Source organism: Astatotilapia calliptera, chromosome 16, assembly GCF_900246225.1.
Source record: "Astatotilapia calliptera chromosome 16, fAstCal1.2, whole genome shotgun sequence".
Classification (NCBI taxonomy): domain Eukaryota; kingdom Metazoa; phylum Chordata; class Actinopteri; order Cichliformes; family Cichlidae; genus Astatotilapia; species Astatotilapia calliptera.
The window spans coordinates 441,908-456,121 of record NC_039317.1 but is presented as its reverse complement, the minus strand read 5'-3'; the positions used below and the strand labels follow the sequence as shown (position 1 = coordinate 456,121).

Here is a 14,214-nt window from a genome sequence, read left to right as displayed (position 1 = left end):
AGGGGAGAGAATGAGAGAAGAGGCAGCTGTGCAGCATAAAGACAGAATAAATCCAGCTTTGTGTCTTTTTCCATTCTAGCTAAAGTTCGGGACAAACTGCGTCTCTTCTCAGCTCAATACGAAACGTGTAATATTTTCTCTGAATGAGGGACCATTCCATTTTTTTAAGGAGCCGTTGGCAACTCTACTAACTAACCTTATGAATAAAATAAAGTTCACTATCAGTAACATCATAGCACCCACCCAGCTGGCTAAAACGCAGTACGAGTTATTGCAACTGACAGTAAAAAGTCAGCAACATGAAAATAAACTCCACCTAAACTTGGTTCATATCTGACCCAGATAGACTGCAGGTCATAACTTCTTACCTGAAGTTCAGTTCACCTGACACTCGGACTGGCGGCTGCTTCGGGGCTCTCCTCCTGCCTCCCCTTCCCTCATCCACCTGCTGGCCTCTGTGGAAGCCCCACCATAGCCACCACCAAACAACCGAGTTATTTCTACACATCGACCTGCATCTGGCCAATCCACCACCTCTCATTGTTCATGCCATTACAAAAAAAAAATAAAAAATAAGTCACTGGGGATATGTCCGGTATGCCCGATGGCCAGTCCAGCTATGTTAACCTGCAACCAAATCTGCAGCTCCATACAGCAATGTTACGACTTAGATTACATCTTATAACTCATAACTCTTATGTTAGCTGCCCTCAGTAGCATACTGTCTGAAATATTCCACGGCTGCAATAATTCTTTAAGTGTTATTTTTTCCTTGGTATTCTAATTTCACCGAAGTTTACTAAACTCAACAAACTTGATATTACTTACCGGGACATTTATTCTGTCCTCATTTTCTTTCACCGAAAAATTGTTTCCTGCAGTGACGTCTTTCGCGCTTGGCTCTCCTACCTTTGCTAACGTGATGCACATAGCGCAGAAGCCGATGCTGCATTCACTTACACTCGGATATCTGAGCGTCACCGTGAAAACATAATCGGACATTTGATATTTGATTGAATTTTATTATTTTGCCTTTGGGATGGCACCTGGGGTGGCCAGTCTGGTTGGGGGGGTGGCCTGTGCCCCCCCAGGCCACCCCGCTGGACACGCCATTGGCTTCTGGATCATAAAAAAAATACAGTTGACACCATTGAAGATGGTGGGTGGGTTGCCATCTTCAATGGTGCCATGGCCCAGAAGCTTAGGTGGTACTTCCATGGACATGTCTTGTTCTCCATAAGAAAACCTGGCCTTGTTAGGAGAGTTGGCATCCATCCCACTTTGGAAAGAGCAGCTCTTGTTTCTAGAAATCTGGCCAATTTTAATAAACCTTAATCATTTTAATGGATGGAGACAGAATTTCAGCCAAAAATCTAAAAGAAACATGAAATAAAAGTCATATGAGCAAAACACAATTTGGCACAGTGGTAAGATATTTGTTGTAGTAGTCACCAGGTTTGCAGAAACTCTCTAATTGCTTTGGGTTTTCTTGCTGCTGCTTGGTAACTCGAAGATTCAGCTCCTACCACCAAATCTGTTGTTGCCTTTGTGGTACGTTTTGGATCATCGTCATGCTTGAAAACACATCCACAAACCATCTTCGGTGTTCTGGCTTTGGGAGGTACGTGGCCCTGTCCACTGGTCCCTTAGTGTGTTAAACTCTGTGTTTATAGAACTTCTTGTAATTAATCATTAGTATTACTTTCTGGATCTTCTCCAGTATCATGTCATATATCATTATAGAGTGTTTAACTTCCAGTGTACAGTGATTTGAAGTTGTCTGTTGTTATTTGGCTTTGAATTGAAATAAGTCATCCTGTACCCCTAATTGGAAAAGCATAATGTTTCCATCCCCATGCTTGACTGTAGGGATGGTGTCTTTGGGTCAGACTCACCATTTCTCTTCCTCCAAATACAGCAGATCAAGTTGATGCCAAAGAGCTCGATTTTGGTTTCATAGCACTTTCTCCTAAACTTTCTCTGAATTTAGATGTTTACAGGCAAACTTAGGATGGGCTGTGTGTGTTCCTTATTGAGCAGGGGAACCTTGTGCACTGTAAGATTTCAGTCCATTATGGTGTGGTGTGTTACTGCTACACCATAGTTCTTGGTCACTGTGAGTTTAATTGCCCTCAAATCCTCAATGAGCCCCTTCTGTGTAATAGCTGATCCACCTCTCTCGTTTTCATCCGCAAACTCTTACATGAAGTTCGAGACCGAGGGTGATTGTTGTCATTGATATTTTATATTTTCTTTCACTTCCAAATAATCACATCAACAGTTGTCACCTTTTTGACAAAGTCCTTGTCGATGGTCTTGCAGCCAATTCCACGTGCAGGTTTACAGAGTTATCCCTGACATCTGTTTGCTGTTGCCTGTGGTGGCAGAGGTTGGGATGGAAGACATTCTTTCTGTGGAAAGGTGTGCTTTATACACCTAGTTCAGGATTTATTTATTATCATGTGGCACACAGCCAATCTGTGGTAACCATAACTCTGTTGCATGGATTAAATATTTATGCAAATCATAACTTTAATAGCTGGTTATAAATTATAACATTTATTCATCTAGATTTTATATTCTGTCTCTCTCTCTCCATAAAAATGAATCTACCAGGAAAAATAGACACTATTCATTTTTTTGTAAGTGAGCAAACTTACAAATTTAGCAGGACATCTAATAATTATTACACTCACTGTATACACTTGATTATGCAAAATTAAAGAAAAAGCCAGCATAGAGTGCTGTCAGAACATCTTCAGTGTATTTTACACTCTCTGGAATTCAGCTGGAGGGATGGACACCATTCTTACATTCTTACCCTTATTTGTTTTTTTAATGATGATAGTGGACAACACTGTCAACATATAGCGTATGATGATGATTCAGCTAAGCTGAGATGTGGTGACTGTGGAGGTCACAGCAAATGACTCAGATGAACGCACGTATCTTATCAGGCAGAACCGCTGATGTTTTTGAGAAGCTGGACATCCTTGAGGAGGTCCCCAACACTCCGGGACTATAAATAAACTCAGCGAGACTTTTTCTATCAGCTTTTTTCCCACTTCTGTTTGATGTTAAGCTGACAGATGCACATTGTTCACCTGTTGCTTTCAGTTTTATTATGGAAGCATTTCTAAAAACAAATTCCAAAAAATCTTTATTTTTAAACTACATTTTGTCATTAATATGCCTTTTTGTCCCATCTGTTTAATTATTCAAAGTAATGTTTTCACTAAAAACCACTCTCATTTTCTATTACTCAGCTGTTGCAAGCGCAGTGTTCAATTTGCTGTGGTCTGGTAGGGGAGCAGTATTGGAGCTGGTGACACCAACAGAATTAATAAGCTGCGAAGGAAGGTTCCGTCTGTGACTGGCTGTGAACTGGATACTTCTGAAGCAGTCAATTTGTTTTATTCTGTTTCACCATTAGTCAAAAAACAAATGGTCTTTTTTTCTCAAACACAGAGACTGAAGTTGTGACTACACTGAACTGTTCATCTGAAACGATTTATTCGACCCTTCTTCTCAAAGACAAAATCCATCTTTAAGGTAATTTCCTCGAATTTACGGAGAAAAAATGGGAAATGTGCCACGGTCTCCTGGGGATTCAAAGTGTCAATAATGTGTCCTGATTCCTTCCGCTGAGAATTATGCAAAGGGATTTATAATTCATAAATAAAGATGACATGATTATTGCTGCCGCCTTAACGCAACAGGCTTTGCCCTCAACTTGCTGCGTCAACAGCTCCCGACTCCCCTCTCACTTTGGGGGGGGGGGGGGGACGAACAAAACCTGCTGCAAGCGTCTTCTCGCTCCGAGATGCCATCCAGCTACGCCAAAACGAATATGTCAGCTGCGCAAAGTCAAGTGACAGCGGCACCGCGCTGAACGCTGCAGGCTGAAGAGGGCTCAGGGTGGCGTTGCGTTTGCTGTCCTCTCTCCTCCCTCTCTCTTTATGTTATCGTGGGACTGAGTGACTCGTTTAGGTCCGCTTTCTTTTCAAGTGAGCTTTTACTACCTTCCATAATTACGTCCCAAAGCAAAACGGACTTTATAGCGCTTGCTTCTCGGACTCTCCAGAGGAAGAGACTCATCGCTGCTGTGGTTGGAATCGTCATGGTTTTGACTCTCCTTATCGTGATTCCCCTGTTAGTCCAAACCTCTAAGACCGATGCGCACTACGAGATGATGGGCACCTGTCGGATGATCTGTGACCCGTACAACCCCAAACCTAGCACCGCGGCTTTGGAGGTCATGCAGGACCTGAGCGCCATTCCATCCCCCAGCTTTGTTCAAGGAGCTAAGGGCGAGCCAGGTCGGTCGGGGAAACCGGGGCCGAGGGGACCACCTGGCGAACCGGGACCACCGGGTCCGAGGGGGCCACCAGGGGATAGAGGATATTTTGGAAAGCTCGGGTATTCCGGAGTAGAGGGCACAGCGCGGACTGAGACTGCCGGAGAATTGGGCACGGCTATCGGCGGGGCAAAGATAGCGTTTTATGTGGGACTGAAAAATCCTCACGAGGGATACGAAGTGCTGCGCTTCGACGACGTTGTCACGAACCTGGGGAACCACTATGACCCGACGACCGGCAAGTTTACATGCCAGGTGTCCGGGATTTATTACTTCACCTATCATGTGCTGATGCGCGGAGGGGACGGGACAAGCATGTGGGCAGACTTGTGTAAAAACGGGCAGGTAAATACCCAATTGTTTGTTAAAAACCCGTGCTTTGTAAGCACAAATGTAAACTCTTAGTGATTGTTTATTGCATGAATGGACTTCACAACGGAGCTGTGCTGCGCAATTACGCACTCTCATTTCAAGTCAAGAGTCTAGTGAGGAACTATGTTCTGTATTCTGAATGGGTTGTTCTCGCTTTAGCTTAACCTGTCATGATTTGAGTAATGCTAATTATCTCCAATTATCTTTCATGCAGGTCCGGGCCAGTGCTATAGCGCAGGATGCAGACCAGAACTACGACTATGCCAGTAACAGCGTCGTCCTACATCTTGATTCCGGGGACGAGATTTATGTAAAGCTGGACGGCGGAAAAGCGCACGGTGGAAACAACAACAAATACAGCACGTTTTCAGGTTTCCTTCTGTACCCGGACTAATTTGGGAACGTCTACCCACTCCAACAGGCCGTGCGAGAGAAAAAAGCCTCTAAACACAGCTCATCAAACTGATGAAGAAAGCTGCCACCCAACAACAAAACCCCTGTCATTGTACTCAATTTTAAAAATCTAACTTTCTTCAAAGGATATGGATTCTTCTTTTTATTTAAATTCTAGGAGTTCCCTTTTAAAACACGGGTGCTAATTATTTTTCCGTATCCTTTCCAGTGCATAGGAACCCCTTTGAAACACATTTCTGCCGGAGAAAGAAGTGAAATGAGTATAATACAAGATTCAGCAAATTATATATATATATATATATATATATATATATATATATATATATATATATATATATATATATATATATATATATATATATATGTGTGTGTGTGTGTGTGTGTGTGTGTGTGTGTGTGTGTGTGTGTTAGGAACAAAGACTCTGTGTGTGTGTTTATAAGTGTGTGTTTACAGTGCAGATATTTAAACAATCAAACTGTGTGGATTTTGTGCATCACCGTGTCTATGGCTCAACTGTTGATGAGCCCCCCATCCCCTATACAGAAGACATTAATGCGTGAAGCAGTGCTAATTTATGGATATATAGTCTATTCAGATGTATGTTTTTATGTATTTATCTATTCAAGAAGAAATTACTAATATAAGCTGTAATTAACTGTCCATCTGTTGTTGCACGAATGTGTCAAGATTGCTTCACATTCCAGTATAAGTGTTGGTCAGTAATTTCAATAAATGGTAAATGGTAAATGGCCTGTATTTATATAGCGCTTTACTATCTTTAATAAAAGATTGTTTTCTATGATGGTATGGAGGGTTGTGACTGTCAGTAATAACAGCATGTTGTAGACATAGTGGAACCCCTGTGAGCAGGTGAAAAGTAATAAATACATAAGAAAAGTAGGTATATACAAATATATCAGAAATATATTGGAAACAAGACGTTAATGGTGCGTATGATGAATTCCTTAGAACAGGGGCAGGCAACCTTTCTGATGATGAGTGCCATCTAAAATTTCCTCAGAAGTCAATGTGCTCTATATGAACAGTTACTCACTATATAGAACAACTTTATAGAATTATATTTGTTCGCAGATGTTTGCAGCTGTCAGCGAATAGTTTTCAGCTATTTTGAAATAAAAACAGACTTTTTATCCATAACAGCAAATGAACTGTACAACAGAAAATACAAATGCTATTTATGGTCTCCTCACAACAATGATAAGAAAAATAAACTGAGCCAATATGGCATGTTTGTTAATACAGAGATACACATGTTAATCTGATCTCTGGGCTCCCACTCAGAGACACAGGTCTCCGAGTGTCCAGCATTCAGAGGGTTACCTGAGGACTCATGTGAGAGAAAATCTGCTCACACAGACATGTAGAGCCAAATACTGTCAATAAGGCCTCTGCAATGTTCACTTGTCAAGTAGTGACGTCCAGCAGGTGAACATGCAGCTCCATGAACACGCACAGCTGTGGATTCCAGCTGCGTCTGTAGTTCTGCAAACTTTGACCCCCACAGAGTCGAGCTTTTCAGTTCAATCAGCTGTATTTTGATGTCCTCTGTGTCCAGCCAGTTAATACGAGACAAACCAGCTGTTCATTAAAGCTTCTGGTTTGATCAGAAAAGAAAAAAATTGGTCCAAACACCTGAAAGTCACGAAAACACATTGTGAATTCTGTCTCCAGTCTCCGTGTATTTCCGTGGTGCTGATGCTGCACTGAGCCGACAGCTCCTGAAGCATTTGAAGTGTCGGAATGTGGAAATTTCAACATCGCTTGAAAAAACTGCCAGCTAGCAACGTCCCTCTCACCAGTAGGCAAAGTTATTTTTAGCCAATTACAAGTTGAATCTGGTAGTTGGGGTTGTTAGCTAAGATACCGCCATTAAGAAGCGGCACAACTAATGTGTCTATGCGAGCTGATTTGCGATGTGCACCGCTGCCCCGCCCATTCATTTTTTTAATGCACCTGCTCAGATTAACTCACTGCGTGTGGTGCCCAGGGCTGGACTGGGACACAAAATCGGCATTTTGACAAGAGACCGGCCCACCAGGTATTATAGGAAAAGCCATAAAGCCTTTGAATGAAAACCAACGCTGTTGTGACAGTGATGTACGCTGTCTTGTTGGTATATATCTAGGATTTCTATACATTTTACGTCCGATAAAAACTTTTAAAGTCTTGCAAGTTAAAAAGTTGTAAGATTCAGAAACTTATTTATTAAAAACTAGACATTTTAAATGAGAAAATTATTTCTTTGTGCCCCTTTGCCTGGCAAAACTTTGGTAGACCCGCCCCTGCGCAGTCACTGTCACGGCCAGCGGGGACAGACCGTGTGGAGAGTGTGTTTGGTGGATCCAGGCGCGAACACAGGCGAGGAGACGGGAGTGAACCTAAACTGAAAGCGAGCCTTTATTTGGGCTGATGCAGAAGGGAGTAGACAAAACATAACAGGGACAGAGACTGCAACTAACCAAAAACCTAAACTGGAAAACACTAACCTGACTGAAAGGAATAACTATGATCACTGTGAACAGAATGCTGTGCAGATGCATGGAAACTGAACCAAGTGGCGTGACGAAACAGACATGAACATGACCTGCACGGAACCTCATCGTGCGGCTGCATGAAAAACAACATAAACCAAATGGCAAACATGAACTGCACAGAATCCTGAAAACCACTTAACTTGACCAGAGGGGAGGTACACAGACGACACGACAACGAACAAAGGAAGACTGAGGACTTAAATACACACATAAGGTGGGGGAAGTGGAGACACATGAGAACACAGCTGACTCCAATGAAACATAATGACAATACAGGGGAGAGTAACACTAGCTACAATGAACAAAGAACACCAGACTCTTACAAAATAAAACAGGAAACACGGAGACATGGAGATAAAACATGACATGAACTTAACCGTATAGACATGAAACATGGATGCAGGAACCAGGGAGACTGAGTACAGGCGGAGATGACAGAAATAACTAAGAAATAAGGTCTGAACAGCAACCTGGGATTTAACTAGATTGAAAATGAATACAAAAAATACATAAAACTCAAACACTGGGTCACACCGTGACAGTTCCCTGCAAAAGTTAAATGTTTTAATTAAATCTAAGCAAAATGAAACATTTTTGAGATGTGCAGTTATTTAAATTTTGTTTGGGGTAAATTAAGCAATAGTTTGTTGAGCAGATTTAACAAAATTGTATGAGTGCCATGAAACATGAAGAAATCTAATAGATTTAACTGATGAAAACATTTTCATTTCAATCATTCTACACTTCCGCCCATAGTCCTTGTGCCACGTGCAGGACGCACAGGCTTCAGCAGTGGATGACCTCCACTTTGTCCGAGGTAAGATTATCTTAATTTGTTCAAAAATACGACACATTTTAAACAATAACGTATAGCAGTTAAAGCTCTAAACAGTATGATACGTCAAAAATAGATTAATAATGACCACTGTAATGACAGTATCGTATTTTTACACAAAATGGCACGAAGTGGACTGCTAGCATAAGGTCACTTTCCAAGCCTTCACAGCTGTGTTACTTCAGAGCTTTGACTAACCACGTTTTACCATATTAAAAAATATATCAATGATGTATTTGATGGGCTGTAACCTCCCTCATTTACTTTTAACATTTTATGAAAACGTTTTGCACTGAGTGGTGAGTGATGTAGTTAAAATCATTTGTGTGGGGTTTTGTCAGTCACAGTTTTTCAAAGCTTTTGTGTTTTTGTGTTTGTGTGCAGTGTTTTTCTGCTGTGGTAATGAAGCTAAAGTGGCTCAGTCCAGCGACATAACTGGTTTTCATTTTCATGCTGTTGGAGCCCCGTGACTTTAGTGCAGGCACAGCTCACATAGAGGGATGATGGAGGTTCCAGTTAAACTTGGTCGATGTATCAGTGAGACCCATGCTCAGTCACGATGTTTCTGTAGAACGATCTTCAAGACAAAGGTACATTCAGGAAGTAATATAGTAATATGTGTTTAATCTGACATAAGTCTTTCATAATTTCTATGTTTAACACCCAATGGTGTTTGGATACAGAGATGACCTTGTGTAGATTAAAAGGACCTCTTTTCAAGTATGGGAAGATATATACAGTATATAAATACTGTTATTTCATGTCATGATCTGTCACCAAGTTGTTCTTTTCAGTTGTTGGAAAATCCCTCAACTTAAATTCAGCTGATCAGTATGTAGACTATGCATTTTAAACAGGTTGTGATGGATGATTGTATTAAATTAAACTACTAGTTTTGAAATTGAAGCAGCAGAAAATGACTAAGTTGACCCTACTTAATCTAACTTAACTCTGCCCTTTTACATTTTATTCTAGGTTGAACGAGACAGAGCTCCATGTAATCACTGTTGACCAAATGGAGAAGTTGGTTCTTCCATTAGGGATCCCACCAACAGTAGAGGAGCTGCAAAGTGTTGTGAAGGATACCTTTGGGATTTCAAACGACTTCAGTCTTCACTATTTTGACCCAGAATTTCAGGACGACTTCACTATTCATAGTAGTGACCAGATAAAACACAAAGACACTGTGAAGGTTGTTGGCATCACCCTGGTCATCCTGCCAGTTTTTGGGAGCCCCTCTGATCAACTGTCAACTGACTATGACTCATCATCCAATCCAGTTGTATCCAATGCAGACTCTGCTGCAACCACATCTTCTCAGGACACCATTATTCTCAAAAGGCAGAAGTTCACAGAAAGTTGTGAGCCCTGGCCAAAGCTGTTCCCCATTCCACAGCCTGCATATGAAACTGAAATGTACCTGGAAAGAGCCACAAAGGAGTATAAAAAGAGTTGAAATCTTCTGCCCACCTCCAAAGTACAGACATTCTCGAGAAGTTGGCTGAAACTTTATTTTCAATTAGGCCTATGGCCTATTCTTCCTATTATTTTGGGGCGAGCACTAGTGAAGAATTTCAGTGCATACAATGTAAATTAAGCAGAAAAATGTTATATTATAAATTTTGTATATGTTTTATATTCCACAATAAAAACAATTACTGCTTGAATGTTCTCTTTGTGAAATTGATTCATTTTACTCAGAAAAGAAGTTAAATTAATTTGATTTTCTCTTACTATTCAGTCATTATTTATAAAGTTTAATTGGAACATTATTGAATCCAATTTGAGTTTTACTTAAAAACAAAATTTTTTTTTCTTTGTAATGGATATTTTAGTCATTTTTAACTAAACATTTGCCAGATTGTTAGTAAATTCAAAGTAATTTTTCTCAGAGATTAATTTCAAATGAATAAATTTTTTGTTACAATTAGGCAATTTTAACCTCCAATTTGAGATTTTGTCTCTAAATCCAACACATATTTACAATTGAATTTTATTCATGTATTCTTTTGTTTTTTGTTGAAATTTAATTAACATTTTATATACATTTTACATAAATCGCTTGAAATTAGAATCTACTTAAGTAAATTAAGTGTCACTTTGTTGCCATAGGTTTTTAAAGTAACCTCTAGTCACAGTTTTTGCAGTGCAGGGTTGCCGACCCCTGCCTTAGAATATTTACACTATTGGATAATACAAAGTGTCCAATAAAGCAATATAGTGGGAAACAAATATAATGACTGTCCATGGATAACAAAAGGTCTGCAAAATGCATGTAAAAAGAAAAATGCAATATACATAGATTTCTTAAAGAGAACTGAAGATGCTGAAATTAGATAAATATACTAAGATATAGTAAAAAGGAATACTATAAGAAGCAATTAGATAGATAATAGAATAATAATAGAAAAAATATTAAAAGATTATGGGAAATACTGAACAGTGTTAAAAATGTGGGGCTGGACTAAACACTATCCCAAGCATTTCACTGAAAATGACCATGAAGAATAACTACACACCGAGAGTCAGTACGGGTTCAGATCAAGCACATCAACATCACTGGCACTATTAGATTCAACACATCACAAATTCTATAGAGAAAAAGCTTTATGTAGCTGGATTATTCATAGGCTTGAGAGATCATAATATATTAATAAGAAAACTGGAACGTTATGGTGTCAGAGGGCTAACTTTAAATCGAAGCTAACCCTCTGACACTAAGCTAGTCCAGGACAGTTTGTGAAATTAAATGTTTTTGCTCCTTATGTATGCAGATTGCTTGTGGTGTACCCCAAGGGTCAGTTTTGGGCCCCAAATTCTTCAACTTGTACATTAATGACATTTGTAAAGTGTCCAAACTATTAAAAATGGTTCTCTTTGCTGACGATGCAAAGATTTTTTGCAGCATTTATTAGATGAGATGACAAATGAAATAAGTTAAGTGAAGTTCTGGTTTGATAAAAACTAATTATCATTAAATTTGAATAAAACTAAAATGATGTTATTTGGAAATAGTAATTTAAATATTCAAATAAATGGTGCTGATATTGAAAGAGTCAGTGAAATAAATATATTTCTGGGGGTAATAAGATGAAAAACTATATATTCAGAATCAAAAAGCACTGCAGTCCTAAACAAGGCAAAGCGGGTATTAGACAGGACATCACTTCCTATTCTACTGTTCACTGGTTTCACCTTACTTAAGCTATTGTGCAGACGTGTGGGGCAATAACTATAAAATTACATTACATTCACTTTTTACTCTTCAAAAAAAAGCCGCTCGAATCATCCACAATGCAGCTTACTGACTAAACTCACTATGTTACCGAATGAAATATTAAAATTTGCCGATCTAGTGAAATTCCAAACAGCACAAATTCCTTTTTGCTTTGAGAGAAAAGAAGTTATGATTTTCTCTTCTTTCTTTGCTAAATGAACTTTGATTATTGTTTACATGATTGAAATAAATTAACAACAGTACAGTAACATTAACAGAGTACCCGTGTCAGTCTTGATACTTACATGTCCTGCATCATCCTTCAGTCAAAAACAATCTCCAAACATGTTACGTGATTCTAAATACTGATGCACCTGTCAGGCATAACATTATGATCACTGATAAATGAAGTGAAAAACTCTTCATCAGGGCACCTACTTGTGGGTGGGATATTATCAGGATTATTAGGAAGTAGGTGAACCTTTTGTCCTCAAAGTTGATGTTTTAGAAGCAGGAAAAATGTTTATTTTAATGCTCTGTGCCATTAACCACCAGGTTAATGATTAAACTTCATCTCTTTTCCTTTTACAACAGTGTCGCATTTGACTATTATTTTCTGTTTTTAGATTTTATAATGTCTCTGTGTGTCATAGGGATCACTTTCTGCCAAAGAAGAGTCATATAAGATGCCCCTTTTAGATTGGTCAGAGTTCTGCCTTCGTGTGATTGGTTATCTTGATTGACAGCGTTAGGGTAAGTCAATCCAGATAATGGAGAGGTATCCTGGGTCTGCTGAACAAGCTTCATAGTGTAGAACAGAGCATGAAGTAGATGCAACGCTCTGGCAGCGACTCTTTTTAGTCTTAAGAAGGCTGCAGATAATGGCTGCTTGCAAAACAGGTGAGTTAATCAGCAGAACGTTTCCAGGTGTGCGTGACCAGTAGGAGGAGGAACAAACTTGCAGGGTAACAATACACACACTCTCACACTGAATGGAGAAAGAATGAGAGGGTGCAAAAAAAAAGAGACAGCTAGAAAAGGCAGGTCAGCACAGGAGGACCTGGGGACCAAGTGAAGCAGAGGGTGGAGAGCATTATTAATGATCCATGACTTTTGTTCAACATCTTCCTTCATACAGGGTCTCAGGATCTTTGACCAGCCACCTAAGTGTTCATATGAATTTCACCCAATGTATTTTTTGGAACAGTCCAACAGTTCCTCAAGGATACCAAAACCAAGATCCTGGAGGGCCCGCACAGAACCCAGACCTTAATCCTATTGAGAATCTGTGACGAGTGCTCAAAGTAAATCTTCCTGCTCGGAAACTGTGCAATTTGGACAAGCTAGAACAAGTTGCAATGGAGGAATGTCCCAAATCCCTCAGGAGACCTGTGCCAACCTGGTAAAGACCTACTCTAAGAGACTGTTGTCAGTTGTGGCTCAGAAAGGGTGAAGTATTGACTATTAATGGCCATGGGGCTAATCATTTTGGATGTCTCATTTTTGCCCTTTCTTGTTCCAACTTGGTGTATCAATAAAATATCCTAATTAAACTTAGTGGACATTGTTATTTTGGAAACAGATATTCATACTGAAATCAATTTCACAAGTGTTAAAAATTTTGGCCTCAACTGTGAGTACGACTACAGCAGACTACAAGGTAAGTGTCTTACATGGATAAAATCTAATGTTAACATCAAAAAAATAACCATGTGATAGTTGCACTGGCTAATGAATACTTAACATGGTGGTGTCCAGCTCCTTTAACAATCTAATATTAACACAATGAAAAATAAATGGGCAACATATAAGCTGCTTTCTGTATTATCTCAGAAGCTATGACAAATCAAGCTATGATGTTCTTACAGAATGAGGAAAAAAGTCACAAAACATTTCAACTGCCAAACATACAAAGAGCTGGAAACCGGAACGCTGGTGTCATATTTCTGCTTTGTTTAGCGCGGACCTTTGAATTCCTGTGACAATGGTATTCATTAAAGAGTAAATTATTTATCAAAACCCTGGTTTTAGTTGGCCTATCAATACAATATAAAAACTGGTGTATATAGCTTGAAGTCCACACTTTGAAGACAAGTTGAAACAGAGACTTGACACAGCTGCATGCTACGCTACATCTTAAGGCCGTGTGATTTGGACACACCGGCACGACTCCAGAGGGTTAAAGTACATGACCAAGTCTTCAAACAGCTGAGACCTGAGTAACTCCTGCACAAACTCTTCGTGCCTCGTGGTTATTGCTTGATTGTTTCACAGCTCTTGATTAGCATGACCTTCTTTTCTTCCTTCTGAATGAAAATTAGAATGACAAATTTCCAACATATTCCTGTAGCATGCGCCGACCACATCTTTTTCCTCACTTTTTTGTAGTGAAATCTGTCCCCGAAGCTTTCTATTCACTCTATAGTCCCTTTATTTTCTCTCTGAGATAAACCTATTTTAAAC

The 14,214-nt window shown here is 39.6% G+C and overlaps 1 protein-coding gene across 1 annotated transcript; it reads left to right on the top strand.

Moving 5' to 3' along the window:
• Positions 1-3,897: 3,897 nt before the first annotated feature.
• On the top strand, positions 3,898-5,416 carry c1ql2 (complement component 1, q subcomponent-like 2). The gene is made up of 2 exons (XM_026145073.1): positions 3,898-4,702; positions 4,944-5,416. Exons 1-2 carry the CDS (start codon positions 4,121-4,123, stop codon positions 5,121-5,123), a joined length of 762 nt encoding a protein of 253 aa, XP_026000858.1. The 5' UTR covers positions 3,898-4,120; the 3' UTR covers positions 5,124-5,416.
• Positions 5,417-14,214: the final 8,798 nt, after the last annotated feature.